The 16,889-nt window shown below is 43.5% G+C and overlaps 1 protein-coding gene across 1 annotated transcript in view; it reads left to right on the forward strand.

Moving 5' to 3' along the window:
- mdga2a (MAM domain containing glycosylphosphatidylinositol anchor 2a) overlaps nt 1–10,477 on the forward strand; it is a 382,296-nt gene extending 371,819 nt beyond the window's left edge. The window contains exons 15-17 of the mRNA XM_063183630.1: nt 4,418–4,548; nt 8,772–8,871; nt 10,362–10,477. Coding sequence (XP_063039700.1) covers nt 4,418–4,548; nt 8,772–8,871; nt 10,362–10,450 — 320 coding nt within the window. The 3' untranslated portion in view covers nt 10,451–10,477. The remainder of the gene's footprint in view (nt 1–4,417; nt 4,549–8,771; nt 8,872–10,361) is intronic.
- Nucleotides 10,478–16,889: the final 6,412 nt, after the last annotated feature.

Below are 16,889 nucleotides of genomic sequence, written 5' to 3' on the forward strand. Positions count from 1 at the left end.
ACAGATTCAGACAAACCACACAGGAGTCGAGTGACCTTGAGTGACCTGGCTGCAGTGCATTCTATGCCCGTGTTTGCCCCCTGCCAGTCCTAGTCCCACTCTGTTCCCCCATGGTTTCCCCCAAGGGCTCTGTCATTTTTTTTTCTAGTACTTCCGTTGCGGTGATTCGTGTTCGACCCCCGCCACCCCCTCCTCCTCCCCATTTTTGTGGTCACTTTCATGTCTACTGGCTGTGTCTTCTATGTCTTCTTTGCCCACTGTGGAGATGCTCATGGGGAGGGAGGAGGGAGGGCTAGACCTTGCCCCCGGGCCCCAGAGACCCAGACAGCAGTTGCAATTTTCTGCTTGGCAAAAGCTGTCCAGCTCCACAGAAGCAAGGAGGGGATGGAGGTGGTAGCAGCAGTAGTAGCTGTACTGTGTGTGTGTGTGTGTGTGTGTGTGTGTGTGTGTGTGTGTGTGTGTGTGTGTGTGTGTGTGTGTGTGTGTGTGTGTGTGTGTGTGTGTGTGTGTGTGTGTGTGTGTGTGTGTGTGTGTGTGTGTGTGTGTGTGTGTGTGTGTGTGTGTGTAGCAGTGGTGGTGATGCAGACAGCTGGGTTGAAAGCTCAGCTGAACAGACAGACTGTGTGTGTGCGTGGGTGCGTGCGTGCGTGCGTGTGCGTGTGAGGAAGGGAGAGGGGAGATATGTCGGTAGGGTCACGTACTATTCTGAGGGAGGACAGACACCTACTCAGACATTAGGGGTGGTACTGTTCACAAAATTCACGGTTCGGTTCATATCACGGTCTCAAGGTCACGGTTTTCGGTTCTCTACGGTTCTTTTTTTTTAGTTCATGATAAATGGTGCACTGGCTAATAGAATCGGACTTATCACTAAATATCCTACATATGGTTTGTATAGGCTTATAATGTGAAAATGGTATGATTTTAATTGTGTCATCCTCTGATTTGGTCTTATACGCTAATGTTTTAATCAGAGAGACTGGATAAGATACTCCTAGAATCTCTGTTTTACATATTTTTCTGGGCAGTACATGAATTGCGGTTTGCGATGGGTTGCACGGTTCGGTTCGGTATGTGTGTGAATTCTACGGTTTCGGTTTTCGGTGCGGTTTGTGCCATCCCTACTCAGACATACAGACTCTGAATTCGAGAATAGCTTTTTTCAAACTTTTGTGAATGGAGTTTTCTTTTTTTATTGCATTTTTTTATTCCTTTTGTTTTTCATTTATTCAGATAGAATCGAGACTGCCAGATGGAATGCAGAAGTAAATCTCAAGATCAGGGGAGGTGAGAGGAGTTCAGATGATATGAAAAGAGAGAAAATGAAATAAAGATAAACAACGAGAGTAGAGGGAAGGGTAGAAGAGTAGAAGAAAAGAAGAAAAAAGGAAAATTGGAAAATAGACAGGAGTACACTCCGAAGTATAACTTACTCCACCAGCTGCTTCAAAACTTAAAAAACATACTGTACTGTATGCCATACTTTCCTGGCCTGGCTTGAGTTACCAGCTAATTGGTACACACACACACACACACACACACACACACACACACACACACACACACACACACACACACACAACACACAGACACACACACACATACACACACACACACACACACACACACACACACACACACACACACACACACACACACACACACACACACACACACGCGCACGTGTGGGATATGGGAAGTGTGCTTACTGATGTGGGTAGAGGAGAGAAAAGTTGAACTTGTATTTTTTTTCCCGCACACCTCAGCCAACAGGTGCGTCAGAGATGGCCCATGGGTCACTTATAGCAGTGGTTCTTAACCTTTTTTTCCTAACGCACCCCCTTACCTGTTCCCAAGTCAAGCAGTGCAACCCCATCCCAAACGTCTACATGTGTATAAGCTCTAAAAAATGGTTTAAGTAATTTATTACAATGATTCTTGCTTTAGACATTAATCAATACTTTCATGACTTCATGGAGACCGAAACATGTTTTAATTTCGTTTTGATTTTGCCTAATTATAATGTTTTGAAGCAGAATTTTGGTCATGACCTCAACACAAACAAAAGTCCGCGCACCCCCTGAAATCTCTGGTGCACCCCCAGGGGGTGCCCGCACCCCAGGTTAAGAACCACTGACTTATAGGACAACTTGAAAAAACTCCCGCAGACTGACCATTTAGCTGTTTTCTTAATACATGTTTTTTTTCATATATAAACACGATGTTGTGAGGAGGGGCAAGACACTGGCAGCCAACCAGCAGTGAGCTAATGTTTTGACCGACAGGCAGCGCTTTCCAACACTCAGAGGTTGAATTGTGCGCAGCCAGGGTCGCACAGCCAGGGGAAAACAAAAAATGCGAACCCATGTATACACAACGTTTCGATCCTAGACCTTCAAGCTGGAGTTCAGTAGCCTTGCGCGCCATCCTACGTACTTCCGCCAAGACACTTGGCTCCGCACTACGTCTGCTACCTGTCCTCTGTGAAGCGATGTTGACCGGTAGGATTTTCGCCGGTGTTCTGACAAACGGTCTTACATTGTAATTTTATCCTACGGTAGGATGTTCTGTCAGACATTTCTGTTAAATGGTCCTACATCGCCATAGATAGACGTCAGACATGTTTTTTCCGAAAATGCCCTTCCTGCTTCCTGAAATAGCGTCAGATCAAACAAAGTCCAGACCATGAATACGAAATGGAAATGGTAGTATTATGGGATGGTCAGGACCAGGCTAGGAGTTGAGTACATCTGGTGGGAAATTGCGATGGCTCCCGTCAGACTGAGTGGGTTTGGTGTGCCACCACCACAGCTCACGCGCACTCCCCATCTGTTATCCGCCGCCCATCCCACCGTCAGCTTGCATGCTAATACCCATTTAGTCATCTTTAAAAGGAAAGTGAGGTACTTGGGCAGGGCTTTGCAGCACAGTGCTGTGCTGTGCTGTGCTGTGCTGTGCTGTGCTGTGCTGTACTGTACTGTGCTGTGGTGTAGAGTACGTGGCGGATTGATGCTATGCTGTACGTGGATGACATACACTATCAGATCTCTTGGCAATCTCTGTACCGCTTACGCTCTCTTTTTCACTGATTATTCTTTTGTGTTTTCGAAAACGGCGAAAGGATCGGGATAATGCACTACGTATGCAACTTCAAAAAGTTGCGCTTAGTACTGGTCCCAAAAGCATTTACACTGTTAAGCCCATTTGTTTAATCACCTCTCTACTTGTGCGTGACTTGAGAAGAGCTTCACGGATAAGATGATGTGGACTGGCTAACAGGCTGGGTAAATAACAAAGAGAACTTAAGAGAAGACCTGAGAATACAATTGAGACGAGAGTAACAATGGATAGAGTAGATCGAGATGGAGAAAACGAATGAAGCACAACAAAAGTAGGAATCACAGTGAAAGCTGAAATAATGGACCTTTTGTGAAAGCTTTTTTCAATTTAAATGGGATGACAAAGATTAAAACATGGCTGGACACTGAAATGGGAATAAAATGGGGCCCTTTGTGAGATTTAGAAGTGCTCCTCTGTTAAAAATATATATCTTTTGAAAAAAAGACACTTTGAAAGTCTGGAGAAAAGGAAGAAAAATAACAGGAAGAAAAAAAGGAGATGTGGTGTCTCTGGCTTCCTACAGACAGCTTTTAAGCCATCACTGCCGTAGAGCTTTAAATCCCATTTGTTATCAAGACCAGCCAGACAAACTGCACTACTTATGCTTCATTTTTATTCTACTGAAAGCTACTGGGAGACAATCTGAGGTGAACAACTGCAGGTCTATAACCTACTTTTGGTAACACACCTTCATCTATTCTATTAACCACACAACTATTAGCATGACCCTACATGTAATCTTTCTCTCTTTTCTTTTTTGTGATTGTTATCTTATTCATTTTTTAGTAAGCACAAAAACAAAACAAACAAACAAAAACCTGTCATCCTGATAACATGAGGTCAAGATGGTGGAGTACCGGTAGTACCGGAAATAAGCGGGGAATCACTCACCTCTTCAAGTAGTTTGTGTACCTGAGGTATACTGCATGTATCCTGTATACTGAATGCCAACAAATGCTGCTATCCTTAAGTTTAAAAAAAAATCATCTTCAATCAGCCTACAGGTTGGAAGCAGAATTGTGTCTGTCATATGAAGAACAAAAGAGACAACACAACACTCTGGCAAACTTACTTTAGTGCTGTCATTGCCCTTGGATGCAAACAAAAGGGATTTTAGAAGAGCCTTTTATCCTGTTGCATGAACCACTGAAACAATTCAGGAAACATTATTTTAAGACCCAAAAACTGTGACTTTAAAGCCTACCGTGACCCATCTCCCTCAGTCCCTGTCGACTGTTAAAAATAAGGAGTGTTGACTGATGTGTGGTCTTTTCTCGTATTTCTCTGGTTCTCACAGGAACTCTGAATGTGTATCTGCGGCAGAAGGGACAGACAGGGTCAGACGCAGTGGTGTGGACCCTCAATGGTAACCAAGGCGACCGTTGGAGAGCGGCGAGGGTCAACATTCATCCAACGGCGGCGTTCCAGGTGAGTACGGAACACACATGCCAACACTGACCTGGACAAGCTAGAGAAAATGCCCATTTTTTTAATCTATTTTTTCCAAAATGTAATACAATTTTAGCCTAGTAAACTAGATGAACCCACCTAATGGGAATAAAAGCCAGCGGCAAATGATTTTTTTTTTTAACCAAGTGAGTTGATCTTGGGCATTGGAGGTCAGACACAAAAGGACCACAAACCTGTCCTCTAGTCCCAACATTACTCCCCCCCCCCCCCCCCCCCCCCCCCCCCCCCCCCCCCCCCCCCCCCCCCCCCCCCACACCCCCCCCCCCCGCCCCCACACACACACACACACACACACACACGCACGCACGCAAGCACACACACGCACACACACACACGCACAATCCATAACATTCAAAACCATACTATGGCAGACTATAGTCTATACCTTTCATGTTATAATTTGTCTTGTCAGGCTAATTTAGGGACTGTACGTTATTTACCGGGGGGGGGGGAGGGCTGGTGCGCTGGAAGTCCGGTCCAAAAAAAAAATCATGCCCCCCCCCCCCCTCCACCTCAATTTTTTCCCCATGGCCCTCCCCCCACTTCAATTTTGTTTTCCCATGGCCCTCCCCCTACAGGTAAAAAAATAATAATATGTAAAATTGGTAGATGAACAACCATCATGAGAACAGTCAGAGTAGCCTACATCAAGGGCGGTTGTCTGCACTATTATGTGCTATCGATAGCCTATCAGTGGATACCTATGAGAAGCCGCAAGAATCTACCTCTGCGGCTGCATGGGATGCCTTTTAACTCCACTGTCACCAAGACAAATTGCCTTCACTATTGTTTTTACGTGTTAAGTAAAAATAGTATTAATAATAATAATGATAATAATAAAAACGTCCATTTCAATACCAATGTCCGAGTTGTTACTACTGTAAACTACAAAGTGGAGAGTTTCCCCACCGTAGCTTCAATAGGCCTATTTCCCTGCTCGACAAGCAGCGCCTTTCACAAAGTACGTTTTACATGTTCAGCACAGTAGCGAAGCCAGGGACGCAGGAACTGGTTTTGACCAGGGGGTGCTGTGAAAAAAAATCTGTTTTTTAGATGCAATTTCCTGCGTTCTAATCAATTTTAGGGTGAGGAATGGCGAATCGCATCTGAATAACTTCCTCATGTTTTATGTAGCCTAAACAAGGATGGGTAGATTTAACTTTTTTTTTTAACATCTCACTTTGACATTATTAAGTTCTTCTTGCGGAAGGGAAACGCGCACCTGATGTGGAGGTGAGGGCGTGTTCAAGAGCAAATCGCGCTGCCTTGACAGTTTGTCTCTTCAGCATGGGCAGTGTGCAATGTGTGAAATTAGAAGAAATGCTTTGACTAGGCTATGCGATGCACTCGTGAGAGGTGACCGGGCTTTCAAATAATTTAGATTTTCTTGCAATTGCGACTGTGAATCTCAAGGTGCATCTCGATCAGGACCCCTGTCCTGTCTCCCAGACCGCGCATAAAAGCACGCACGCACACACACAGGCATAGCTCTACCTTCCCGAATGTGATTACACTCTGACGGCCAAAGAGTTCGGGATGTGATCGGAGCAAGAAGTAGGCTAAGCGCCAAAGCAGCTCGAGCCATTGCTGGCTATTGATACAGGGAGAGTGAGAAAGCCACCTTTAGTTTGCATTTAACGTAGGTCATATTTAAGACGCATTAATAGGTGGTGCTATGGTGGTCAAATCAGCAAAATGGAACAAATTGCCAAAACAGAACCAGTACAACATTCCAAAACATCCAACAATAGCACAGCCATTACACACCGCGGCAATTCAACTTTGACAACTGTGATGATAGACAAGCCAGGCACACCATCGGCTGTGCTCTCCTTCAGATTCACCCCATAGCCAACTCCGAGGCTAAGCTAGACTACTTCACCAGCAACAGGCATACCAATACACGCTTCTACGAATCCAATCTCCACAGCAAGAAACAAGTCACTTTACCCGACACGATGCACAACTTTGGTGACATTCCCTTCTCCCGTCACATAGGCTACATAATTCCTTGCTTAGTTGGTCCGTTTTTGTTCACCAAATTGATGAGACTTCTCTTGACAACAAGTTAGCTCCTCCAATGGTTTTAAGACCGTATATGATGCATGGCCAACACATCGCCATTAATACCACTTTTATTACTACCTTGACACCACAAGCTAAACAAAACAAACGTATCTCCCGCGTCACTGCACCGTTCTACCAAAGTACGTCTAGGCCTAGGTACTGTTCATTCCGGTCTGGTTGGGGTCTAAACGTTTTTTGAACACAGATGTAGCCTAAAGCACACGGCGGTGCCAATAAATAAAATCATGACTTACCAGAGGCTGTGACCACCAGTTGACTACAACACCTCTCCAAAATTCCTCTGGAAATGCCCATCCAATTCGTTGTCAAAACTTCCCAAACTGTTTAGCCCATATAGTTCACCTCAGCTAGTTATTTGCTCACGGGCATTTTCTATGATGCTCAATGTTCCCGTAGCACTAGCAATAGGCCTACAGTGAAAGAGAGTCAGCGCGGGCAATCTACAGTAGCTGCACCTGATAGTTTTTTGACTACAGATACACGCTTCAGTGCTATAGTATGCACCGGGACCTTGCATCGCAAAGCGATGTGTTTCAGAGCATTTTTTATTATTTTATTATTTTTTTAAATAAAAATAAAATAAAATAAATTCGGTTTTTTTTCCCATGGCCCTCCCCCTAACTCCGACTTTTTTTGCCATGGCCCTCCCCTCCACCTAATTTTTTTTCATCATGGCCCTCCCCCCCCTACGCACCAGCCCTCCCCCCCGGTAAATTACGAACAGTCCCTTAATGTGTGTGTTGTTTCACTGAACTACATTTAATTTCTTTATTTGTCTACTTCCTTATTTGTCTACTTATTTATTTACTTTTATACTTACTTTCGTGGTTAGTTACTTACTTACTTACTGACTTGCCAGTGAGAACCTCACCAGAACAACGTTATTTTGTTTTTAAATAGCGTGGTGCTTAGGCCAGTACTCAAAGATGGCTCCTTTCCCATGTCCAGTGGGGATTCTTGGATGTAGCGCGATCGATCAGCTTTTCCATTGATCCACCTTTAAGTGTTACAAAATGATTACCCTCTCGTTTTTATGGGACACTGAGGTGGCAGTAGCGAGCGAGCCGAGAGAGAGAGGCGAGAACTAAGGCAGAGAGGCCAACTCAGGCGCGCACCAAATAAATCACGCCCCATCTGCCGGACCCTCTCCCGGCACTATAAATTACACGCAAAGTCACAAAGATAATGCACTCCAGAGTGCTGTTTAGGCTTATCATCCGCCATCCCTCACGAGCAAACTCTCAAAGTCACTAAGAAAGTGCAGAAGTGTCTGTTGGAGAGAATAATGCACCGCCACCTTCCCAGTTTTCTTTGAGCCTACTATATAGATATATATATGGTTGTGTTTTTATATGTGGAAGAGACATGGTAATAGTAGCATTAATATTTATTTTTCTTCAAAATGCTACTATTACCATGTCAGAACGCTATAAAGGACTTTTTTAGGAAAAGCACAAAAGCACAACAATACCTCTTAATGTATGTCCTCTACAAGTCTTCTGTTGTCCAGTCTTGCACTTTAAATGTCTGTATGAGCACTGTCTATGTCCATACTGTCTTAAGTCCATGTATAAGTACTGTCTATGTCTATACTGTCTATGTCCTTACCTAGATTAGTCTATGTCTGTATGGGAAAGCAAGAAATGTAATTTCAAATTCTTTGTATGACCAGTGCATGTAAAGAAATTGACAATAAAACCTACTTGACTTGACTTGAAAGCGAGAATGTGAAATCGTAGTGTAAAAGAGCCTGATGTAGACGTTAAATTAAAGACATTAAATTATAAAGCAACCACTTGTGAGTTGTTCTGTGCCATAGACTGTGTTCCAAACACATTTGGTGTGTCAAGTTTGTTTACTGTACTTTGTAAAACACAAAATCTTTTTTCCCTTCCCCCCTTTTCACTCACCCTCTTCTATGTCTCTATGCTCCTCTTTGTCTCTGTGTCTCTCTGTCTGTCTGCCTGTCTGTCTGTCTGTCTGTCTGTCTGTCTGTCTGTCTGTCTGTCTGTCTGTCTGTCTGTCTCTCTCTCTCTCTCTCTCTCTCTCTCTCTCTCTCTCTCTCTCTCTCTCTCTCTCTCTCTCTCTATCAGATTATAATGGAGGGCATTCGAGGCCCTGGCATTGAGGGAGACATTGCCATAGATGATGTTGCTATAGAGGAGGGAGAATGTCGTGACCCACCTCCCAGCAGTAAGTGCCCACTTTCAGGGTTTTTGTTTGTTTGTTTGTTTCACACCCGTCAGTTCCATGAAATAATAGTGCAAAAAAAAAAATCTTAGCCACTATAAGAAATAAATAGACATTTCCTCTTTCAAACACTCTAACTTGCATTCTTGAACTTTGGACATTAAGTAGGTTAAGGGCATATATACTGAGAGCTGTGCTGGAAAGCAAAGCAAAACTGTATTAGTATAAACACTGTGTTCGGCAGTTACGTAGGCTACCTAGCACCTCTCAAGTGCCGAAGGGTCAAATGGATGCGCTATGTAACACCATACTGTAAGAAAACTAATTAAGCAAGTTTGTTTACGATGCACCAGTTGCCCCTGCAAGAGATTAATCAGCAGTGTTTAGACCATCACTGCCCACTCAAGAAAACAAGCAAGCCTATCAACGAGGTGCTATGTGGTACTCGCCAGAGAGCAGATCTGGCTAATTACTGACGTTGACACACTCGATATGTGTTTGCAGATTTTTCTAATTGCTTGAAGAATAAGCAATCCATCAATTATGGTCTCGTTCTGATTGTTTTCAATTACTTGTGAATAGCAAAGCCGTATGTGGGGTGTGCATGATCATTCGCTTTGTTAAGTCTTGCTTTAACAAAAAAAAAATAGCGCAATTATCTGTGTGATTTTACGAATAGGAAACAGCACATCTCATTGATTTTATTGTCAAACCAGTGTAGTCTAAGTAAATATTGCCAGATAGAGAGTGCTTCTGACTGCGATTCCCATAAATAAGTGAAAGAGACCCTGGCTAATTGGACTATTTAGCAATGGGATGGAGTGCCGCTGTTCCTCTCTATTTGTGCTGGCATGGCAACAAAGTCCAAATTCCCGTTTTTTAATTTCCCATTGATATGTAAAACCAGAAAGAATTGCCGTCTAATCAAGTGGTATTGTGTTTTTAATTAAAGCTTGTTTGATTGCTTTCCTTAGTCTTTGTATCACAGAGGCCTCATTTTAATGTGCACCCTACCCACAGACAGTCTATGCTTTAAACTTTTTGGGGCACACTGTGCACGCACAGACTTAACAATACTCCTGGGGCAAAGCCCTTATATGTCTCAAACCTGACATCCATTTAAAGGAACAGTGTATCTTTCTGAAGTCCTGAAATTGAAATGTGGTGGCATCATACCCCATCACAACAATAATGCCATGTAAAATTGTATTTTCATGGTTTGGTAGCTTGATAAAAAGTTTATTCTGTTACGTGTGACATAATGTTTCATGCAAGGCAAACTGATATTTTACCTCTCCTCTCTTCTGTATAAAGCTTTACTTGACTTGCAAGCTTTCGGTCCTTAGACCTTCATCAGGCATCTTTGCCTAATAGACCTGAAGTGTGCGGATTGTCTTCTTTTTATACAGAACTTTTTACTGAATCTTGCACCTTCTAAACAGATGAGCGGTGGCCTATCACAACTTAAGTTACTTCTCCTCTCTTCCTCACAGATCTGAAGTCCTCCGCCTCCCCCAAGGGACAGCATATATGGCAGTCCTGCGTCACCCTGCTCATCGCACTGGTCACACATAGGAGGTGACCTTCTGGACGCGAGGACACAACCACGACACGCGCACACACACACACACACACACACGCATACACACACACAAACACAAACCCTCCACACACGTACACACACCACCGCACCCCTAGCCCCAACTTGGCCATACCTGAGAGGGCGAGGGGAGGACGCGGTGGACGATGGAGGGTTGCGGTCACGGGGTGACGGGGTCAGGGGAAGGGGCTGAAACTTCACAGACGGAGGAACTGTCCAAACGAAACAACCAAAGATTCATCCGGTCTTGAGGAGGAAGAAGAAGGGGAGGAGATTAAACTGCAGTAGCATGGCTCTTTCTCTCTGAGCCGTTATGGATAGGGTGAATACCAGAAACGAAATCTATAAATACGTATTTGAAGAAAAGAACGGGGAGTAGAGGAGATTGTTATCGACAAGAACAGAGGAGAGGGGAAGAAAAAAAGAAACGGTAAAAAAATAAGGTGTGCCGGGATGGGAGTCTGTGGTGAGCATGTCTTTGGAAAGTGGACAGGATAATTTCTTTGAAGCACAAGGACACTGGTGTGTTTCCGTTTGGTTCAGTCTGTTGTGTTTCTTCCTCTTGTGAAAAATGTTTTCAATTTCTTGCATTCTTCATTTTTTTCCCAGTCATCATCTCGCTCCGTTGTGGAGCAGCGGTAAAAAAAAAAAAAAGAATCAAACCGTTATGGGAGAATTGTCTAACTCATTTCCTCCATGCAATGTTTTAAGTGTACTGTATACACTGTATCTCCCACACAACCCCCACAAAAAATTGACAGCTGTGGGAATTGCTAAAATGACAACCGTGGAAGACTGCTGCTGTGAAATATATAGCACAGCAAAGATCTGGCATATTGTTTGAGCATTCAAAAAATATTGTTGACACATGCAGAAGTGACTAAAAACGAATATCTTAACCTTTTTTCATGCTAATTGCCCAACGTCATGCCCCCACCCGCTCTTTAAAAAAAAGAAAAACAAAACGTGCTTTTGTACAGAAGGAGGTTGATGCCCCATTTAGCTTCTACTATAAGCATCCACACATCAAATTGCCTTCATGTTTACAACGGTACTGTACGGTAGAGACAAAACAAATGTGTTTTTATTACAGTGACGATTGATGTTGGTTACCATGTTCGACAGATAGCTGTGAACAACAAAAGTTATCCATAGAAGTACAACATCACTTCTGGAAAGGGTGTTAGTGTCAGGCTTTATTGATCACTTGAAATAGGCCCGATTTTGGATGGTGGATAGTGCTAGTGGGTGGTGCTTCTCACAGTGGGGGCCAGCCATTCATAGCCTTACACTGGGGTCAAATGTGGGTGCGAACGCTGTGCGGTCAAATGTGTGTGCTGACAACTTGTAGAGCAGCGTTTGCGTTGGTTGCTGTCCGATACTTAATAGTCTGTTATTTGGTTCGCCATTTATAGGTCTATATACACATTTGTTCCAGATCAACCCTCAACGCCCTCTCTCACTCTTCCTCTCTCCCTCTCACTTGTCCTTCTCTCTCTCTCTCTTTCTCTCTTTCGCTTGGGGCTGACAAGATTAACACCTTTTTGCCGATACAAATCGTTGACTTGACCTTTCATTCCAGCCTGTCTCAATGAAAGGCATAACAACATGTGTGGAGGGGGAGGGGGAATGAGGGAGGAGGGGGAAACGGAGGGATACGAAATAAAAAAATAGAAACTTGAATGTCAACCCCCACTTTCCATCCCTTTCCTGCCCCTACCCCTGTCCCTCGCTCGCAGCCTCTCGACACTCCTCTTCAGCAAAGGCTATCCACTGCATATTAAGCAGTACCTGTGCACCCCACTCAAAGGCCGTGTGTGCAGGTGTGTCAGGTCCGTTACGCAGCTCTTTCCCCCCCTCCAGGTGCTGAGCACAGTCCTGTGTGCTTATGGCTCGTGGTCATAGGCCTTGAGAGTCTTTAAAAGAGTAAATGTATGCACATCCCACCTCACTGAGGCCAGGTGTAGGACAACGGTGTATCTATCAACAGAGAGACTAGCAGCAGTCTGCACTCTGCAACTCCCACTGCAATGTTTATTTTTGATGACACAACACCTGATGGGTCGAAACATTGTGCGTCTTAAGTAAAGCTCTCAGTCAGAGTTGCAGTCAGGGCCGCTGACGGCTTTTGCTGGGCCCAGGACAAAGTCATTTGAAAGGGCCCCCTATCCAATACATACAATGTAATGGGGACCCATTTCTGGCCCCCCTGTCTCCCTTGGCCCAGGGAAACATACCCCTTTGTCCCCCCTTGTCGGCGGGCCTAGTTGCAGTATGTGGACTTCTACTCTCTCTGTCATAGGCCTTGTGACCCAGAGAGGCAGAGACGTAGCTGCTGTCTACCATCTTACCAAGTGCCTTTTACCTTAACGAGAGAAACAACTAGGCTGCTCAGTACATACAGCATATAATATAACCCCTCCCCCCCTCTTTCCCGAACAAACATAGTCAGAGGATACACAGCAAAAATCGAACATGATTGTAAACCATTTATTGAGTGTTTGTAATGTATGTTTCATCGTTAAGGGGCAACTGTAAGTGATTTACCGGTGTACGTTAGAGAAACATGAAGATAACAAATTACTCCACATTCTCATCACATTCATACGTACCCCAGACATCTGAATATTTACTATCTTAAAAAACTGCGGCAACACTCATTCTGGATTTTAATTTTGTCATTTGATTTGAGTGTACTCTGACCAACACCTGGTGGAAAACATGAAACTGTTGGGCATGCAACCCACCATGCTCCTCTCACTCTCTGAGGTGATGTGAGGGGTGGAGAGAGGGGTGGCGGGTGAAGAGACACATACAAACACTTTTAGCTGAGGAGGAGGAGGAGGAGAAGTAGGAGTAGGAGGAGGAGGAGGAGGAGGAGGGGGAAGAGGGGGAGGAAAGTGGGGACTCGGAGAACTTGCAGTGATGAGGGACCTCTGAGACCAGATGGATGATCTTTGGCAAAAACAAAAATTATATCAAGACACTCCAAGGAGAATGCTTGGGCAAAGGGCTCTTGGACTTGGAACAGCCTTCTTTGCCATTCAGCTTGAGACTCGTGATGTTTCAAACAGTGAACAAGAACTTTGAGAGAAAAGACTGACGGTTTGGGAGCCAAACTGGACTGCAAAAATGAACAAACTTAAAACAAAAAAAGAAAGGACCTGAAGGGATCTTTGACTGACGGTGACAGAAAGACTTTTCTGGAGGAGCCTTCTATGAGGACTTTTACAACAAGAAACGATAACAAGCAACAAAAAGATATTTTATTACTCTTGTGAGGGTGACTGTGTTTTTACACAAGAACTCTGAGCTACCTGTGGACATCAGTTACTTTAACCAGCGGGTTTTTGGAAATGTATTGTAAAACAAACATCTTTTAATCGTTCCTTATTGCTCATACATGACTTTTTCATTTTGCCCCCCTTTGATTTATTTCGCCATCTTTCCCAAGAAGAAGAGAAAAAAAGATATTTTGTTTCAAGACAATAGAATTCTTTGTCCTCTACAGACATGTACTCACCATTACCCCTTTTTATTACAGTATTATCAAATATATTTATGATATACTATTATGAATATATGATATATAGAAGAAAAAAATAAAAAATATAAGCTAATATGCAAATATATTTGGTAAATATCCTCACCGAGAGGGTTCTATTAGAGTTCTATCACATTTTTTTGAAGATTTTTACAGAAAGCACAAAATGTAAATTCCAGTCACATGCATACACACATACAGTACGTACCACACACACACACACACACACACACACACACACACACACACACACACACACACACACACACACACACACACACACACACACACACACACACACACACACACACACACACACACACACACACACACACACACACACACACTTAACCCAACACAAACAAAAATCATCTTTGCTAAGTTTTAACCTCATGTCCAATGAGGACAGTTCCCAGACTGGCTACTATACAAGAAGAGAGAAGCGTTTTATGTCTGTGTTCAATAAAAATGCTTTCCAGGTATTGTGTGGCTTTCTTTGCATGTGGTCATTGATTTGACGTGCGATAAAAAAGTTGGGTTTTATTCTCTGTCAATTTTTGCTTTCTTTTCCTTTTTTGCAAATTGCTTTGTGTTTGTATCTATGATCACTCTTAAGAAAATGGACATGAGTGTTTTGTTGTTTTGGAGGCAGATTATATTCAAAACACACACACACACACACACACACACACACACACACACACACACACACACACACACACACACACACACACACACACACACACACACACACACACACACACACACACACACACACACACACACACACACAAATGAACAGGATGACAGTTTTTTTTATCCTGCGTGTTTTAACCCATTTCAAACAAGAGTTGAAGAAGATTATCATTTCCCCAGAGTGCAGGTTTCTCACAGCACTTAACATACCAGCAAACAACACATTTTTTTCTGAACCTATTCAGTGTGTAACGTCATCAACATCGAATGGTTTCATCTGACCCAGGACGCAAGAAAAAGAAGCCGTTTACACGTATGTGGATATTTTTAAACACTGATATTATTTAATCTGTTTACGTATAAACACAATATCTGGAGTAACAATAAAAACTCCATTGTGGTAGGTTTATTTCAGACCCCTAAAAGAGATGTCTTATAAGGCTTCTAAAACTCCATCTAGGTGTAAACGAGAGGTCGAAACGGATGCGTTTTCAAAAATCCACATGCGTGTAAAGTGTCTAGGCCCATAGATTTACATCTTCATTCGCAGTATGTCCACAACATGGTACACATTTTCAGGAAACAAATCAAGAACGCGCCTATTAAAACCTGTCAAGTATTCAACATGTTTTGTAAACTGTAAGTATCCTCGTCTCTTCTATAATATGATTTGAAAAATTCCCTGATGATGATTATAATGGATATAATCATGAATAAATAAATTTCTCATTTAGTTTTCCATTCGGTGTGATCTCTAATTTACTTCTCTGGTTACAAACCTTAACACTAATCCCATTTACTGAGTGTGATTGAATACAGTGTATCCTCTATGGGAAACTATACAATACATGTGCACGTACATACAGTACACACACGTGCACACACATGCACACACAAGCATGCATTGAACATTCTCTTTGAATAATCTTAGTGGAAAAGCAGCACCCAATCCAGCCAAGTAGATGCAATGTAGATGCAGGCTGGACCAGGATGAAAAAAAGACAACTTTCTGCAAAATGACTTTGCTTCCTATATACACTTGCAGTCCAAGATGTCATCACAGTAATGTGCCCTTCACTGAATTGTCCAGATTTAAGGGGAGCCTATTGAAAATGAGATGTCACATCTCAAGAGGCACTCCCCGTAAATAAATAAATAAATAAAATAAAATGTGGCAAGTGGAGCTTGAACACCACCCAGGGCCCATGGACTTGCGCTTTTGAGGCTCTTCCACACCCGTAATGTAGCGTATGATTCAGACCGTTTCATACTGTATATGATAACAGACAGGAAATGACTGAGAGAGAGATGGGGAAGGATCGAGAAATGACCCGGGCTGTGTGAATCGAGCCTGGGTTGCCCACATAGCAATTCAGACCGTTTCTTATTGAGGCCCCTGATTGCCTGTGATTCAGCTCTCCCTTTCACCTCATTTTGTGATAGGACAGTGAAGGGAAGCAGGGACGTATTGGGATAGAGACATGGGGAAAGTTGGGTAATGAACCAAGCCGGATTCGAATCTGGGTCCTCAGTCTGCCACCGCACCCCTACCCCATTTCCCTTTTTGTCTAGTGTTGCCACCTGTTCTGGTTTTACCAAATTGTCCTGGATTTTAATGGCCTGTCTCAGGAAAAACTGCATATTATCCACGGACAATGAATGAAGGTAGTACGGAAACTAGGCGATTGGGATTGAAATTTCCAGGGGTTTTTGTCAGACAGAGGTGGCAACCCTGCTTTAGTGGCGCCCCTGTTCTCTCGTGCAGTAGATTGAGATGTCACGCCACCCCACTATGGCAATATGATGTGCCCTGGAAGTGATGTGGGGGGCAAGGGGCCATCTGGAATTGCCCACCCAAGCAATGCAAACGTTTCAAACAGCTGTTCTGCACAAACAATTACCTCACCGACCGGACCATTGGCTGGCTAGCTAGCTGTGTGTATGGTCTCCAACAAAGGCTGTCGAGGTTTTGTTTGCTTGTTTGTTTGTTTGTGTTATTGCTGTTTGTCCAGGGTCTGTTTGGCAGCCCGGCCGCACAGCTGAAATGACAACATGTGCCCCTTATGAGACGGGAGGTTAAACTGTTTCACTCCTCGTCGAGCCAAACTGGAAATGTGTTGTTGCTTTGCTGCATTTGTGAATCCATTAAATTCACACGGCAGCCGTCGTCCCCAGTCTGTT

Source organism: Engraulis encrasicolus, chromosome 19 (assembly GCF_034702125.1).
Source record: "Engraulis encrasicolus isolate BLACKSEA-1 chromosome 19, IST_EnEncr_1.0, whole genome shotgun sequence".
Classification (NCBI taxonomy): Eukaryota; Metazoa; Chordata; class Actinopteri; order Clupeiformes; family Engraulidae; genus Engraulis; species Engraulis encrasicolus.